At 37.4% G+C, this 15,060-nt stretch overlaps 1 protein-coding gene across 2 annotated transcripts in view; it reads left to right on the top strand.

The window, feature by feature from the left end:
* The window catches only part of ca (claret), a 29,632-nt gene extending 20,274 nt beyond the window's left edge, over positions 1-9,358 (top strand). The window contains exons 7-17 of one of the 2 annotated variants that reach the window (XM_067762923.1): positions 726-883; positions 938-1,083; positions 3,941-4,177; positions 4,267-4,399; positions 4,478-4,593; positions 4,653-4,822; positions 5,737-5,818; positions 5,888-6,160; positions 6,639-7,370; positions 7,506-7,742; positions 7,809-9,358. In XM_067762923.1, the coding sequence (XP_067619024.1) occupies positions 726-883; positions 938-1,083; positions 3,941-4,177; positions 4,267-4,399; positions 4,478-4,593; positions 4,653-4,822; positions 5,737-5,818; positions 5,888-6,160; positions 6,639-7,370; positions 7,506-7,742; positions 7,809-9,119 (3,595 nt within the window). In that variant the 3' untranslated portion in view covers positions 9,120-9,358. Of the gene's footprint in view, positions 1-725; positions 1,084-3,940; positions 4,178-4,266; positions 4,400-4,477; positions 4,594-4,652; positions 4,823-5,736; positions 5,819-5,887; positions 6,161-6,638; positions 7,371-7,505; positions 7,743-7,808 lie in introns of both variants that reach the window. The other variant, XM_067762922.1, reaches the window with a different exon arrangement.
* The last annotated feature ends 5,702 nt before the right edge of the window (positions 9,359-15,060 follow it).

Here is a 15,060-nt window from a genome sequence, read left to right on the forward strand (position 1 = left end):
ACTCACTTTATCTTGGTATTAAAAATGGGCGAAATCCAACTATGACCACACCCATTTTTTCGATATCGAAAATTTCGAAAAATTAAAAAATGCCATAATTCTATACCAAATACGAAAAAAGTAATGAAACATGGTGATTGGATTGGTTTATTGGCGCAAAATATAACTTTAGAAAAAACTTTGTAAAATGGGTGTGACACCTACCATATTAAGTGGTATGTAGAAGGAAATAAAAAAGTTCTGCAGGGCGAAATCGAAAGCCCTTGGAATCAGGGCAGGAATACTGTGCGTGATATTGCATATATAAATAAATTAGCGGTACCCGACAGACCCTGGTCCACATTTTGGTCAATATCTCGAAAACGTCTTCACATATACGACTAGGGGTCACTCCCTTTTTAAACCACCATTAATACCTTTAATTTGATACCCATATCGTACAAACACATTCTAGAGTCACGCCTGGTCCACCTTTATGGCGATATCTCGAAAAGGCGTCCTATAGAACTAAGGCCCACTTTATTTTAAAATACTCAACACCTTTCAGTTGATACCCATATCGTACAAACACATTCTAGAGTCACCCTAGGTTCATTTTCCTACATGGCGATTTTCCCTTATTTTGTCTACAAAACTCTCAGCTGAGTATGTAATGTTCGGTTACACCCGAACTTAGCCTTCCTTTCATTTTTTGGATTTCGATATGCATTTAATTTATTACACAGGAATTTCTTAGTATCAAACACGAAATATCATACAAATATGACGAGCATTGTCTTGTGCCAAAGTGGTTTATTTTCCTCGGCGCTTATTTTGGCAAAGACGCGTGGCGTTTGTATAGACACTTTTTTAGCATTGACCAGCGTTGTTGGGCAAGAATTTGGTAAATATCGTAAAGATTATTTACAAGAAAGGAACAATAACTGTTTTCAATTAGGCTGGTATACAGAGATGAATGTGTGTTTGTATAATTTGAGTGAATCAATTTTTGCGGAAACAATCACATATTTGCCACAAGTTGCAGTGGATTATTTTGGTTTCATACAAGAGAAATTACCGAATATACGACATTGTGTACTTAAGGTGAATATGATGATTACTTAAAAATCATAAATAAAATTGTGCAACGACGTGTTTGGCAAGCGGAATAATTGAAGTCAAAACTAAAGATGTTAACTAAGCTTCCGAGGACTTTGCCCGGCTATGTTCTTAAGTAAATTAAATGTTTTGCTTATTTTTCCAAAGCTTGATTATAATGAACTTTGTAGATCGATAGGTGGTTCACATTTTGTAGATGACAGTTTGCTAAAAAAAACTGCCAACAACGTAAGAAAACGAATATGTTCCTTCAAATGTGTATGGTTTAAATGTCTAGATGTTTGTCTTTGTGACTCAATCATCTTAGAAGAGTTAAACAAATTTGGATGAAAATTTGGAGCTCGCAAAGCTTGTTGTCTGAAAGGCTATACGGGCTATATTTGTGTGGTCTTATGTTTGGAAACAGTTGCCTTTAAGTAAGTTTTAATCGTTTTTGTTCAATACCACTACAACAGTTCTAAGAATTTGGCTGGAAAATTCGTAGAGGGAAGTCTCATTCCAATTACTTTAATTACTTTTAATCGTTGTAACTTAATTATATTCACATTGACCAATGTTTTTAAATATCTATATGCCTAACTATTTTGGAAAAGTGGGCAGAGCTCCCATCATTTCGTGATAGTTAAAGACTATTCCGGGACTATTTACGGAGCCATTTTCGGATTGGTCTAGGAATGAAATCGAAATAATTTCGTGATAATTTTACGATAATTTCGAGATTATCCATGGCTCATTTCGGGTTTATCTCCAGTGTTTAGGCCACCAGCCTAAATATTTCGGACCACCCTAACACGCACATAAATTATTTTGTTATTAATACCGGTAACGGCTAACACCAGCCGAGAGCTAACTTTGAAGGGGAAAAACTCAACGAAATTTAGCTATCGGCAGGTGCCGCGGACTTGTTCGCGGTCTTGGCTCCTTCTTCTATTTTGGAACGTTCCCGAGCCAGCAGCTAGCCCAAGGTGATTTATACAAACCAACCATTTTATACAGTGTTACATATAAATAATTTGCGAGTGTCAGTGAGTTAATATTTCCTCGCCATTGTCACTTAATTTTTAATTTTTAATTTTTAATTTTCTCTTTGCAATTAATTACTTGCATAACGTTGAATGTGTCAGGTTCATTTTGTATTTTAATTAGCTTTCCTGACGAACAGGAAGTTTGTGAGTGCTTCACTTGTATAAACAATTATTGTAAAATATTTATCTTTTATAAATAAATTGTAACGACTCGGTACTAATTCTTCCTTTTTATTTTCTTCTATTTGCGTGCGATCGCGCCCCACGACCCGGGTGCAACATTCCCCCCGCAACATCCAGACTGTTTTGCATTGTTTTTTTTTTTTTACTTCGTTGCTATTTTTAGGCCTATTTTTGGGACATTTATATAACTTCGAGACTACCTACTGAATATTTTGTGACTGTTTTGTTATCAATTCGAACTGGAATCGAAGCGATTTCGCCATAGCTTCGAGGCCGTCCCCGGATGTCCCCGGATTGTTTTCGGACCGTGTTGGGAATGGTTTTAGGCTGAAATCGGAATTATTTCGTACAAATTTTAAGATCCTTTAGGGATAGTTGCGGGACTCTCGCCAATCAATTTTGCGGCTATCTCCGGTGGTACGGCCACCGTGGTGTGATGGTAGCGTGCTCCGCCTACCACACCATATGCCCTGGGTTCACACCCGGGTAAAGCGACATCAAAATTTTATAAATAAGGTTTTTCAATTAGAAGACATTTTTTCAAAGCGGGGTCGCCCCTCGGCAGTGTTTGGCAAGCGCTCCGAGTGTATTTCTGCCATGAAAAGCTCCCAGTGAAAACTCATCTGCCTTGCAGATGCCGTTCGGAGTCGGCATAAAACATATGGGTTCCGTCCGGCCAATTTGTAGGGAAAAACCAAGAGGAGCACGATGCAAATTGGAAGAGATGCTCGGCCTAAAATCTCTTCGGAGGTTATCGCGCCTTACTTTTTTTTTTATCTCCGGTTAATTTCAGTGCTATCTTCAGACTGTTTTGGGCTCATTGCTTGTGGGATCGTTCCGGCATTATTTTTTTTGAAAATTTGGGGATAATTTTTGGCTTCTTCGATTTATTTTTGAATAGTTTTAAAGATCATTGCTGGCCTTATTTTGTTTATTGTGGGACCATTTTAAGATCGTTTCGGGGTTATTTCGTCGGCTTATTTTGGACTTTCGTTTCCCTTTATTGGCTATTTAGCAATAATTTGGAAACAATTACCGAGTTTTTTTGGTATCATTTCGGGATTATGTTCGGAATAATTTTGGGAGTATCCTAAAATTATATCCAGGATTGTTTTTAACCGCTTTCGCGACTTTGCTAAAAATATTTCGTGATTCAGTTATCACTTTGCTATAATTGCGGAATCGTTTTTTACTATTCGTCAGAGTTTAGTAATGGTTTTTAGGATATTATTGGAATATTTCGTCATCAACCCTACACCATCCGCCATGGAAATTTGTTTCTTAAATTATCAATCCAGGCCGAATGGCTGGATCAAAAATAGTTTGTGTGTGGCTTAGATGGTCCAAGTGATTCTGGAAAAGTAGGCAATGCATTACCCATAAATCAAAAATTCAAATGTTTAATTATTTTTAAGTTTTTAATTTGCTTTGTGCGAACTGTGTACTACTAGTAAAGGCTAGTATCGTTTTATATTTACTTGTATCTCATATTTAAAAAAAAAAAAAAAAAACAGCTAGTATCGTCATAAGCCCAAGCTGAAATCCTTCCGCACTTGACAAGGAAATTGTTGCACAAAATTCTTTATATTTTCTAATATTACCCATTTTACTTGTATCTCATATTCAACGAGCAGCGTCTTGAACACCAACTGAATCCCTTCTCTGCCATACTTCGTCCAATCGTATCACATACTTCTTCCGGTCATGTAGAGCTCAATATTAATGACAATAAAACATTTTTGTTTGATTTTTGTAAAAATCTCATTGAGACATATTTAGCTGTACTTATACATATGGAAGCCCAATTATCAAAGAGCGAGCATATTATTAATGCGTTGTCGACATTTCGTATCACATATGAAGACAATCAGGTAATTGTGGAGCACAATTATAGGCTTAAACATTCATGACATCTGGAGCACATGTCTTATTTAAAATTTTTCGTAATTTATTTTCATAGTTTGCCATGGAAACATCTCGTTTCAAACCTATCTCAGCTGGTTGTGCACATTGCGCTTGTGTTGTGGATGGTATTGCCTACTTTTGGGGCTCGAATGGCGTGCCTTGTAATTATAGCGTTAACAAGTCTTCCGGTAATAAAATAATAGTAAAACAATTTATGTATATATGTATATGCTTTATTCAGACATATATTTAATTCAACTTAATAGATCCACCAGAGCCTGCACATGCTGTCAAAAGTTTGGATTTATTGTCACATCTAAATTTAGAAGTTCATACCGTAAAATGTGGACGTCAGCATACTTTAGTATTAACAAATAATGGGGTGCGTTTGGCGCTAATATATTATTGTTACTTACTAAGAATTTTTATATTAATTTATAGTTGTACGCATTCGGCAATAATAATCTGCTACAATTGGGTATCGGACGTGATATGCAAGTATCTATGCAACCAATGCTCGTGCACGTTTTTGATGGCAAAAATATAACAATCATAGAAGCGGGTCAATATCATAATGCTGCTGTTGCTGATGGTTTATTATATACATGGGGGTAAGACGTACGGCATATGCCTTATTCGTAGATGATAAGTAACAAACGTCGCGATGAAACGACTTTCGCCCGACTTTTCTATCTTCGAAATATTTTCTTTATGCACTGGGTTCATTTTACATAGACCAATAATGTCTGATGTATAGGTGATATAGACCAAGGTCTAAGCAAATATTAAAATGTGAACGGGTCCCAATGCCTCACACTGAGACACCGTAAGGTTTTATTTGGGATATTTTCGTGGCTACTAACGTAAAATTTCGGAATTTTGTTTGGATAATTTCGTGATTATTTCGGGGTTAATTCTGTAATATTTAGGCATCATTTCAGGATAGCTTTCGAGACCATTTTAAGGTGACTTCGGGATCAGTTCGGGATCATTTTGGAATAATTGGGTACCATTTTTCGAATTTGTTTTTTCTTTTTTTAATTTCATTTCATTTGTTTATTGACAAGTACAATAAGATCTAAGATATATTTACAACCAAAATGAATAACGCTTATAATAATAAAATAAGTCGAACTCATCTAGGTCGAATTTAATAATTCGAGGTGATTGTTTCCCGGATCATTTCTTGACTATTATCATGATCATTTCGGGTCTATCTCAGGATAATTTTTGCATATATTATAATAATTTGGGTAACTTTCAATCTTCGAAAGTTTTCGAAATTGCTTACCTTGGGGGCGTAACAGTTATATTTGCATGTCTTAATGCGTGCCCACGTGATCTAAATCGGTCCAGCCAGATTGGGACACAAAGATACTAGTAAAACTTAAAAATTTTGAGGATAGAAAACCCCGGCCGGTAATAAGGATTCAACGTGTTATTAATTAAGTACAAATAAGACTTACTATTATCTGTTTTAGTGAACACTAAATTGTTCTACTTTACTAATTTTAATACATTTTAGTTGGGGTATTTATGGTCAACTGGGCCATGGTAATTGTGAATGTGTGCCTGAGCCGCAAATAGTTGCATTTTTCAAATCGAAGGTAATATTTGAAAAAATTAAACGCTGCGTTATTTTATAACAGCTTTCTTTGTTTATTATGTTTTTTTAGAAAATATTGCAAGTATCCTTAGGGCATGCGCACAGCTTGGTGCTATGTCAGGCAACAGGCAATCCCAATGCTACTGAGCTCTTTGTTTTCGGTTCGAACCACTTTGGTCAATTGGGTATTGGCGCAGGCTCAGCGAGCGTCGCAGGTGAACACAGCAATGGGGCGGGCGATGATGAAATGAATTGCGCTAGTCAAGTGAAGAGTTTGGTGCCACTCAAGCTAAATGTTTGCACCGAAAAAATAAGACTGATTCATACCAAATTTTTTTCTAATGTGAGTATCAAAATCAGAGCGATTATAAATTACACAGGCCGACAGCATCTCAGACCCAGAAACCAGACTATATATTTTCGAAGGTCTATTTTTATTTTATAACATGAAAATTTGAAAATGCGATATCTCAGCGAAAAAAGTATATATATTTGAGCAAACTCAACGCCATTTGAAAGAAGAAGACTTCTATTTAAAGGTGTAGTCTTTTAATTTTGGTGAAAGGAAATATCTGCAAGGCTACATAACCTCAAATATGGGCAAAAACGGTGTTATCGGTGTTCGGAATTATATACTCTGGTTTCTGGGTCCGAATTTTGGTTAAATTTTGTCGGCCTGTGTAATATTTCAGGCGGCATATTTTCTCATTTATAAGAAAAATTTATGAAGAAGGGAAAAGGCTCTACTTGAAAAATTTTGCATTGAAACATTACAAAACTTATACTTAAGTTTTCTTTCTCTGACATGCTTGGTCACGCAGTTAGCTGTTGATGAAAATGGTCGCATGTACACTTGGGGTTCCTCACCGCAAGCATTACGCTTGGCAAATCAAATAAAACGTCGTGCTAATGCGAAGCAAAAAATGGAAGAGCATCAACGACGTGAAATGACTAAACATTTTGAAGCCACATTTTCCAATGAAGCCGGAACAAATGTTCCTCCTTCTTCTTCGGCAGTTGCATCAACATCCAAAAGTGCTTATGCGGAGGCGCCCAAATCAGTGGCCACCGAAATTGCTACTAGCATTCTTACAGATATCATTGATAAAACCGAAATACCAACCACCGTTGCTGAATTATCTAATAAAACTAATGTGCAAACAATTGAGAATGCAGAAGGTGCAACCAGAGAACCCGAACTGGTTGAAGTATTGGCGTCTAGTGTTACTGTTGCTGATCATGAAGAGGATGAAGAAATGAGAGAAGGTGACATTAAAGAAATTTTGGTTGAAGAAATCACAGCAGCTGCAACAGTAGCCATACAAATACAATTGGTAGATGATGTAGTGGAAGAGTTGGTTGAAGAGGTTAAACCGATGGTATCACAACCACTCAAGTCACTGAAGCCTATCCTACAAGTAGCTGATGAGGTGACCACAAAACTAGCAGATAATCTGCAACAGGTATCGTTATCGACAGGGGAGGTCGATCCCTGTGAACACATGACACCACATTTGGTAGACACAACGGAGGTGGCTGGGCAAATACTACAGGTAAGATGAACTTGTAAACTTGAAGTGAAGCAAAATAAGGTTAGGTTGAACTGGCCGGTCCATGAGGACCTCACATAGACTGAATAAGTCCGTAGTGTTAAGCAAAATAACGTTTTACAATATTTTCTTCAACAGATCTCAAGTGGACTTTTCCACTTTGCCTTGATCTCATCCACATGTACTTTGTACACTTGGGGCAAAAATTTAGAACATCAGCTAGGTACAGGCGATAAAGAACGACGTGCGGTGAATAAACCCTCGCCTGTAGATTGCGTCGATCGTCCGATGTACGTTGATTGCGGCGCAGACTTTACGCTTGTTATGACCACGGAGTATATGGTTAAAGCGTTTGGCGGCAACTCAAATGGACAGGTAACATTTTTGATTTATTTCAACTGGGTTCGTCACTCAAATTTTCTACTTCTCCTCACTTAATAGTGTGGTCGCGATCTTGGTCCATGCATTGATAAGATGAAACAGCGCGTCGTTTGCTTACCCACCACCAAACGATTGATGCGTTTCGAGAGTCAATGCGTTGATGTGCCTGTCGAAATAAATTTACCGCGTCCACGAATACGACTTGAAACGGAACCTGTACGTTATTTGAAAAGTATACCAAAGTATCAACCGCATTTCATGCAAGATGCTGGCATAAGTTTTGATGATGCGGCGCCGGCGGCAAAATTTGAACGTCCGTCATCTTTGAATCAATACAAATCTACAACGCAGGCGGATAGCAGCGAGAATGTTGTAACCGGTCAAGACTCAGATGAAATGATCTCAAGTTTAGAGAATTTAAGTAATAACGAAACGAACGATGGCTTTTGTTCGTTGAATTTTTCGTTGCTCCCATCGTCGGGTGGTGCAGCAGGCGTTATACCCACAACAGCAGCTGCACCCGCAGAGGATAAACAACACAGTGCCGCTGTAGATGATATAACACCGGATGAGCAAAGCTATGCACGTTTGCCTATAACAGATAATTCAGATGTGAGTTGTGCACTGACAGGTCAACAATGCGCTGAACAGTGTCCACTAGTAGGTGCACCACAATTAGATGTAAGCGGCGGCGAGCATACACCACAAGCAATTGGTTCGCAAAGTACACTCACTTCGCAAGCGCCTGCCGACGAAGTTGATGATGAAGGCACTGTGGAAGATATTAATTTACAACAATTACGTCAATATATACACTATTGCTTATATGTGTTTCATGGTTTATATAACCCAGACAAAGTTTGTGATTTCTCTAAAGAACGCCTTGAATATCGCATACGTACTCTAATGTTAAATTTCAAATTTATAGATGCCTTTGTGTTGTGTTTGCAAAATTGTAATAGCGCAAGTAAATCCCTCAAAATATTTGCTTACTTCTCCAAGGATACAGGTTTTGTGCCACTGCGTCGTCAGGATGTGAAATATTTAATTTATTATTTAATGAAACATTTTTTGGTACAAAAATTCGATATGCTGGAATGTGAACGCTTCTTCATGAGTGATCTCGATTATTATTTGCTCGAATTGTCGTATGTGTTATTCTTCAACAATAACAATACAATGCTAGAACGCAGTTTAAATGATAAATTCAAGAATTATTTAGCACAAGAGGGAGTTTCGCAATTGAATCAAAATGAAAATGAACAGTTACAACAACATAAGCTAGAGGATACGGATGTGATATTCGATAGCTTAAGCGTTAAGTTCAAAACAATCGTTTGCCAGAGGCTGATGCAGCACTGCAACAATTAGTTGCTGGTGCTTAGCACTATTAGTTTAACTTGTTTTTAATTTATTAATTCGTGATATGAGTTGTTTATACATTTTTGTAGTTCTTTTGGCGTTTTTATTGTATTAAAATTTAAATCTACTTTAAATATATATATATATATGTGTTAACAAGAAAATGTAATATATATCTCCTCTATATTTATGTTTATTGATTTATACCTCATATATATTATATGATTTATTTATGTGTTTCAGTTGCAGTTCTTATTCTTTCTTTCACGTCTAACTTAAACAGTGGGTATGACCAAAATGTGTCCCCACATGACACCAACCATCTTTTCAATTGCAACGTGGAACAAACGCTTCTAACACCCATATCTCTTTGGTCCAACCGTTTCGAAACTGTAAGTTTACTTTGACTCTTGTTAGAGGTTATTGATGAATATTTGTGAGTTATCGCACCTATTGAATTGGGCAAAGGACTACTTTAACAACAACAACAACAGCAACTAAAAATAGTAAATCAAAAGCTGTAAGGATTGCCACATTCTTTAAACAAGTATATACTGGAGTTACACAAAGTCTCAGCACGGAACTATGTACCATATTCATTTGTCAGCTTCTGTCAACATACTGCTCGTAACACCGTAGATCTCTCGAACGTCATCATAGCTTCCATTAGGTGTTATTGCGAAGCACTCAGTGTTACACCCCTCTACCGTTCAAACGTTGGCACGCGAACTATGGCAAAGTTCGAAACTCGTCAGACATTTTGTGGAAATGTACCCCTAAACACAGAAAATTAAAGAGGGTATGGCCGGAAGAAGTGTTAAAAAAATATGGTGCAGTTTTAACTCTTTTGGGAGTTATATCAAAACTAATTTTAGTTTACTTTCAAATCCAGCAACAACATAGTGCAATGTGAAAAAGTTTCGTGTGATTGTGCAGTATTACACTTTTCGGAGTGTTGAGTTGTATTCAGTAGGGGCAGATGTGAACAGCAAGCCGCACACCGAACGTCCTGGGTTCAAGTCCCGGCCGAAGCAACATCCAATATTGTTTTATTATAACTGAAACTATTTTTAGAATAATTTTTTTTTCAGCACTTCTTGGGGATAAAATTGACACTATTTTGGTTTTTATATAGAAACAGCGTCCCAAAGTGCGGTTTTGACACCCACATTTTTTATACCCAGCTTTACTTGTCCACATGGTATTATAACTTTGATTGGATAACGTTTGGTTGTACAGGTATAAAGCAATCGAGATAGATATAGACTTCCATATATCAAAAACATCAGTATAAAAAAAAAACATTTGATTGAGCCATGTCCGTCCGTCCGTCCGTCTGTCCGTTAACACGATAACTTGAGTAAATATTGAGATATCTTCAAATTTGGTACAGACCCAGAATAGATTGGTATTGAAAATGAGCGAAATTGGATGATAACCACCCCCACTTTTTATATATATAACATTTTGGAAAACACAAAAAACCTGATTATTTATTAAATAATACACCTAGAATGCTGAAATGTGACGTGTGGACTGATATTGACTCTTGATAAAAATTTGAAAAAAAACGGTTAAAATGGGCGTGGCACCGCTCACTTGTGTTAAAATCAATTTTACAAATACCATTAATCATAAATCAAAAATCGTTAAACCTATCGTAACAAAATTCGACAGAGAGGTTGCCTTTACTATAAGGAATGCTTTGAAGAAAAATTTACGAAATCGGTTAAGGACCAAGCCCACTTTTATATAAAAGGGTCGTGGACGAATAAAATAAGCTTTATCTTTTCAAAAAAGAGTTTCATATCAATGGTATTTCATTTCTCTAGTGGATTTATAACAATAAATAGGAAAAACTTTAAATTTAAAAAAAATGGGCGTGGCACCGCCCATTTTATGACTAAGCAATTTTATATGTTTCGGGAGCCATAACTCGAAGAAAAATTAGTTCAGAATAGAACCAAATGTATATGTATTATTGCGCAGCCTTGTACCACTATAAAACACACAAACAAACAACAACAGCATTTCAAGTGTACAGTTGGGTACGTAATGTTCAGTTTCACCCGAACTAAGAATTCCTTGCTTGTTTGTCTTATGTTTTCTTAAATCCAGCCTTTCAATATCTTAAACCCAACCTCAAATTAAATCTAGACATGGTAAGCACAAGCCTTGGATTTTATTAATTACTTATTTAAATTTGTCAAATACAACCTTAAATTAAATTTGAAAAACCTAACCTCTTATTTAAGTTTACAAAACCTAACTTATTGTTTTTACTTTTCAAACCTTACCTCTTAGTAACTACATGATTCCCTATCTGCGCTTCGAGGGAGATCTTAAGGCCACAATAGAGGTGGACGGTTGGCGCAAGCGTTTTCCAAGCGGAAATATTAGCCGTAACCAAAGCAGTAGAAACCCTGGAAGAGAATAGCTTAAGCTGCAACCGTGTTAACTTTTATATTGACAGTCAAGCAGCAATTAAGGCAATAATCTCGCATAGCACAGCATCTAAATGCGTGTTAGAGTGTAAGCAGTCTCTGGAGAGAATCGGGACAGGGAGAAGCATACATCTATATTGGGTCCCAGGGCATATGGGAATAGATGGGAATGAAAAAGCGGACGAATAGCTAAAAAGGGCGCATCCCTTGAAGCTTGCTCCGTAGATGTCTCAAATAGATTGGGCGAGATTAAGCGAAGGCGATAGGTGATGATCGACCAAGCGGGAAAGACGTGGACCCAAGCGCGGGGCTGCAAAGTGTCGAAGATTATGTGTAGGTCTTACAACCTTAGACTAACACAGTTGCTCCTATCATTAAAAAGAGAGGACTGTAGACTCATGACGGGTATTCTGAATGGACACTGCCTTCTGGCGTCACATGCCTTTAAACTAGGCTTGGTCAGTGATAACAGATGTAGGAAGTGCGGGTTGGAGGAGGAAACGCTCGAGCACGTTCTGTGCTCGTGCCCTGCACTTGCCAGGCTAAGACTCCAGCTATTAGGAGTGATACAGCTGTCAGATCTAGAAGCAGCAAGTGGCTTAAGTCCTAGGAAGCTTCTAGTATTTGTCAAGAGGACGGAGTTATTTTATAACATAGGTCCTGGTTTTTGATAGGGTTTTTCAGTTTGGTCGTTAAAACAAACTTCTGGTAACACTACGGACTCAATCAGTCTATGTGAGGTCCTCATGGACCGGCCAGTTCAACCTACCTAACCTCTAATTTTAATTTTTCAAACCTAACCACAAATTGAAGTTGATCTAGCGAGGTGGTATTATTTGACATTCATGAGTTGGTTGGACTGATATTTAAAACTGGTTTTCACGTTGTACTTATATGTATAAGTACATATGTAGGTTTTGGCTTGTATTCTTTTTGAATATGTATCATATTTATTCTGTTCTTAAAAATTCTATCTACCTCTAATTTTAATTTATTTGACCTAACCTTTAATATTAGGTTATTCAACCTAGCCTCTAATTTCAATTTAACCTCTAAATTAAGTTTATGAAACTTACATAAATAAATATAAATATCGAAAACAACAAAAACAAATCAAGCAACAAATGAAATAGTAAGTAGTTAAATAATCTTTAATACTTTACAAAAAATATAGTTGAATACCAATATAAAGTACATATTTGTTTACTGTTAGTAAAACCGTTAAAACAACAAATGCCTCTTTATATTGAAATTTATTGCTGCTTTTAAGATAATTTTTTACACGCAATTTGTGCTTTATGAAAAAAAAGCTGTAGGCGCTTAACTCTGCGCTATTGTCTGATAATAAATATTCGTTTTGAAAAAGAAATTAAAAAAAATTATTTGTCGCTAATATTTATCAAAGCGGTGACGCTTTAATTTTTTTACTGAACTGTTATATACATAATTGAGAGATACATAGTAAAAAATTAAATGTATTCAGTAAAAAAGCAATAAAATTATTAAAAAAAAAAAACAGATTTTGCACAAAATTAGTAATTATAAAAATAAATATGCATAGGGACGCATCGGCATATTGATATACACCAATTTTTTTAACGTTGTTAGTTTGCGAATTTTTGGGTTTTTATTTTTACGCTAACTTAAAACAAAAACAAATTACATATATGAAAATGAAAAGGATATAGTAACTCACTGCAAAATACGTATTCATCGTAGTATATACACAAATGCATATATAAATTACTGTAATATATAAAAAAAAAGTAAGAAATAATGAGTTTTTCCTAAATAAATAAAAATGAATTTCATAACAAAGCGTTTATTGCTATTTTTGGAAACATCACGAAAATAACGTTGAAACTAAAGTAAGTTGGCTAAGTTTTCAAAAATATGTTCCAAAACTATTCTGCAACTAAAAATTAAGCTCAATTTATTTTGAACAATATCACAAACACATTGCCCCATTAACTCGAGTTTGTGTGTTTTTTTATGTTTAATGGCTACTGGTTAACTGGTGTGAATGCAATCAAAAAATATTCGTATTGGTTTTTAATTTGGATAAATCGCTAATACTGAATCTTTTTTGATTAACTGATTGACTTTATTTTATTTAATGCAAAAAAAATTTCATAAGTTTATATTCACATTATTTATTAAATCAAAATATTTTTTTTATGATATACATATTGTAGCGAATGTTGACATCACTAGGCTGTTAGGAAATAATCACGCAACAACTAAAACATTAAAGCGAGCCACACTGGTGTACATGAACACATAAATCATCATTTATACACATACATAGAAGGCGACGAAGAGATATCTACCAAGGACTGTCATTTCAGTGTGACCCCATTTAATTTGTTGCGTCCCTCCCACAAATTGTCATCCTCCCAGCAGCTCCTTGCAGCAGGACTGCTCCATATTCTCTTACTCCGGGAAGGCATCGAATCCAATCCGGGTCCGTCTCCTGACCCCGGTCCTGAGAAATGGTTTTGCTACATCTGCCGGAAAAGAATCTTTTTAGGACGGCCATACTCTGTTCAGTGTGTCTCGTGCAAGGGATGGTTGCATCGGACAGGTTGTTCTGGGCTTGATCCCAAAACCCGACGTCCACGTAACTTTTATAAATCTTTTGTGGCTCCTTGCTGTTCACGCCCAAGGGCGTCCCGTAGTCTACGCCTAAGCGCCCCCCCCCCCCCCCCACTACCTTCCAGCAGCCCCGCTGCTCAGCAAGCCACAACAAGTACCTGCTGCTGCTCGCGCCCCAGCAGTTGGTAGCAATGCTGAGCATCAGCCGCTGCCCCCGTCTTCTCTCCCCCCCCCCCCTCTTTTCCGGCAGCAATCGTGGAGGTCAGGGAAACATACTCTTAGTCCCTACCTCCGTTTGCACCGTCTGCCAGCACAGAATATATAGGTTTGCGACATCCGCCCAATGCAGCTCCTGCATTGGGTGGTGCCACTTTCCTAGATGTTCTGGTCTCCGCGACGGCAACCCCCCGACGGGTTTCATCGCGCCATGTTGCCAGGTCGCAAACCCAAATCATCCGGGTACGCAAATGCTTGCCCAAGGACACCTAGTCCCAGGGCCACAACAGCAATTGCGTCCTGGCCTTCCACAACCCAAGCGTAGTCACCCGTCACTTACCCCCAGAGTGGCGGCGTCTCCCCTTATGCACTTCAGAATTCTGCAGTTAAACTGTAATGGACTAACTGGGAAGATTACGGAGATAGTCGCTTTCATAAAGCGGCACAACATCCGCATTGCTGCGATTCAAGAGACTAAATTCACAGCAAGATCTGCATTGCAGACCTGCTCTGGGTATAATGCCCACAGGAAAGACCGCGAGAGCGGAAATGGAGGCGGCCTCGCGTTTATCATACACCACTCTGTGTAATATTATATATTTGATCCTGGCATCGACCGCAGGGACAATGTCTTAGAACGGCAAGGCCTATCTGTCCGGTCAGGCGATGCAAACCTAGAAATCATCAACATCTAC

The sequence above is a fragment of the Eurosta solidaginis genome, chromosome 1 (genome assembly GCF_040869045.1).
Source record: "Eurosta solidaginis isolate ZX-2024a chromosome 1, ASM4086904v1, whole genome shotgun sequence".
NCBI lineage: Eukaryota > Metazoa > Arthropoda > Insecta > Diptera > Tephritidae > Eurosta > Eurosta solidaginis.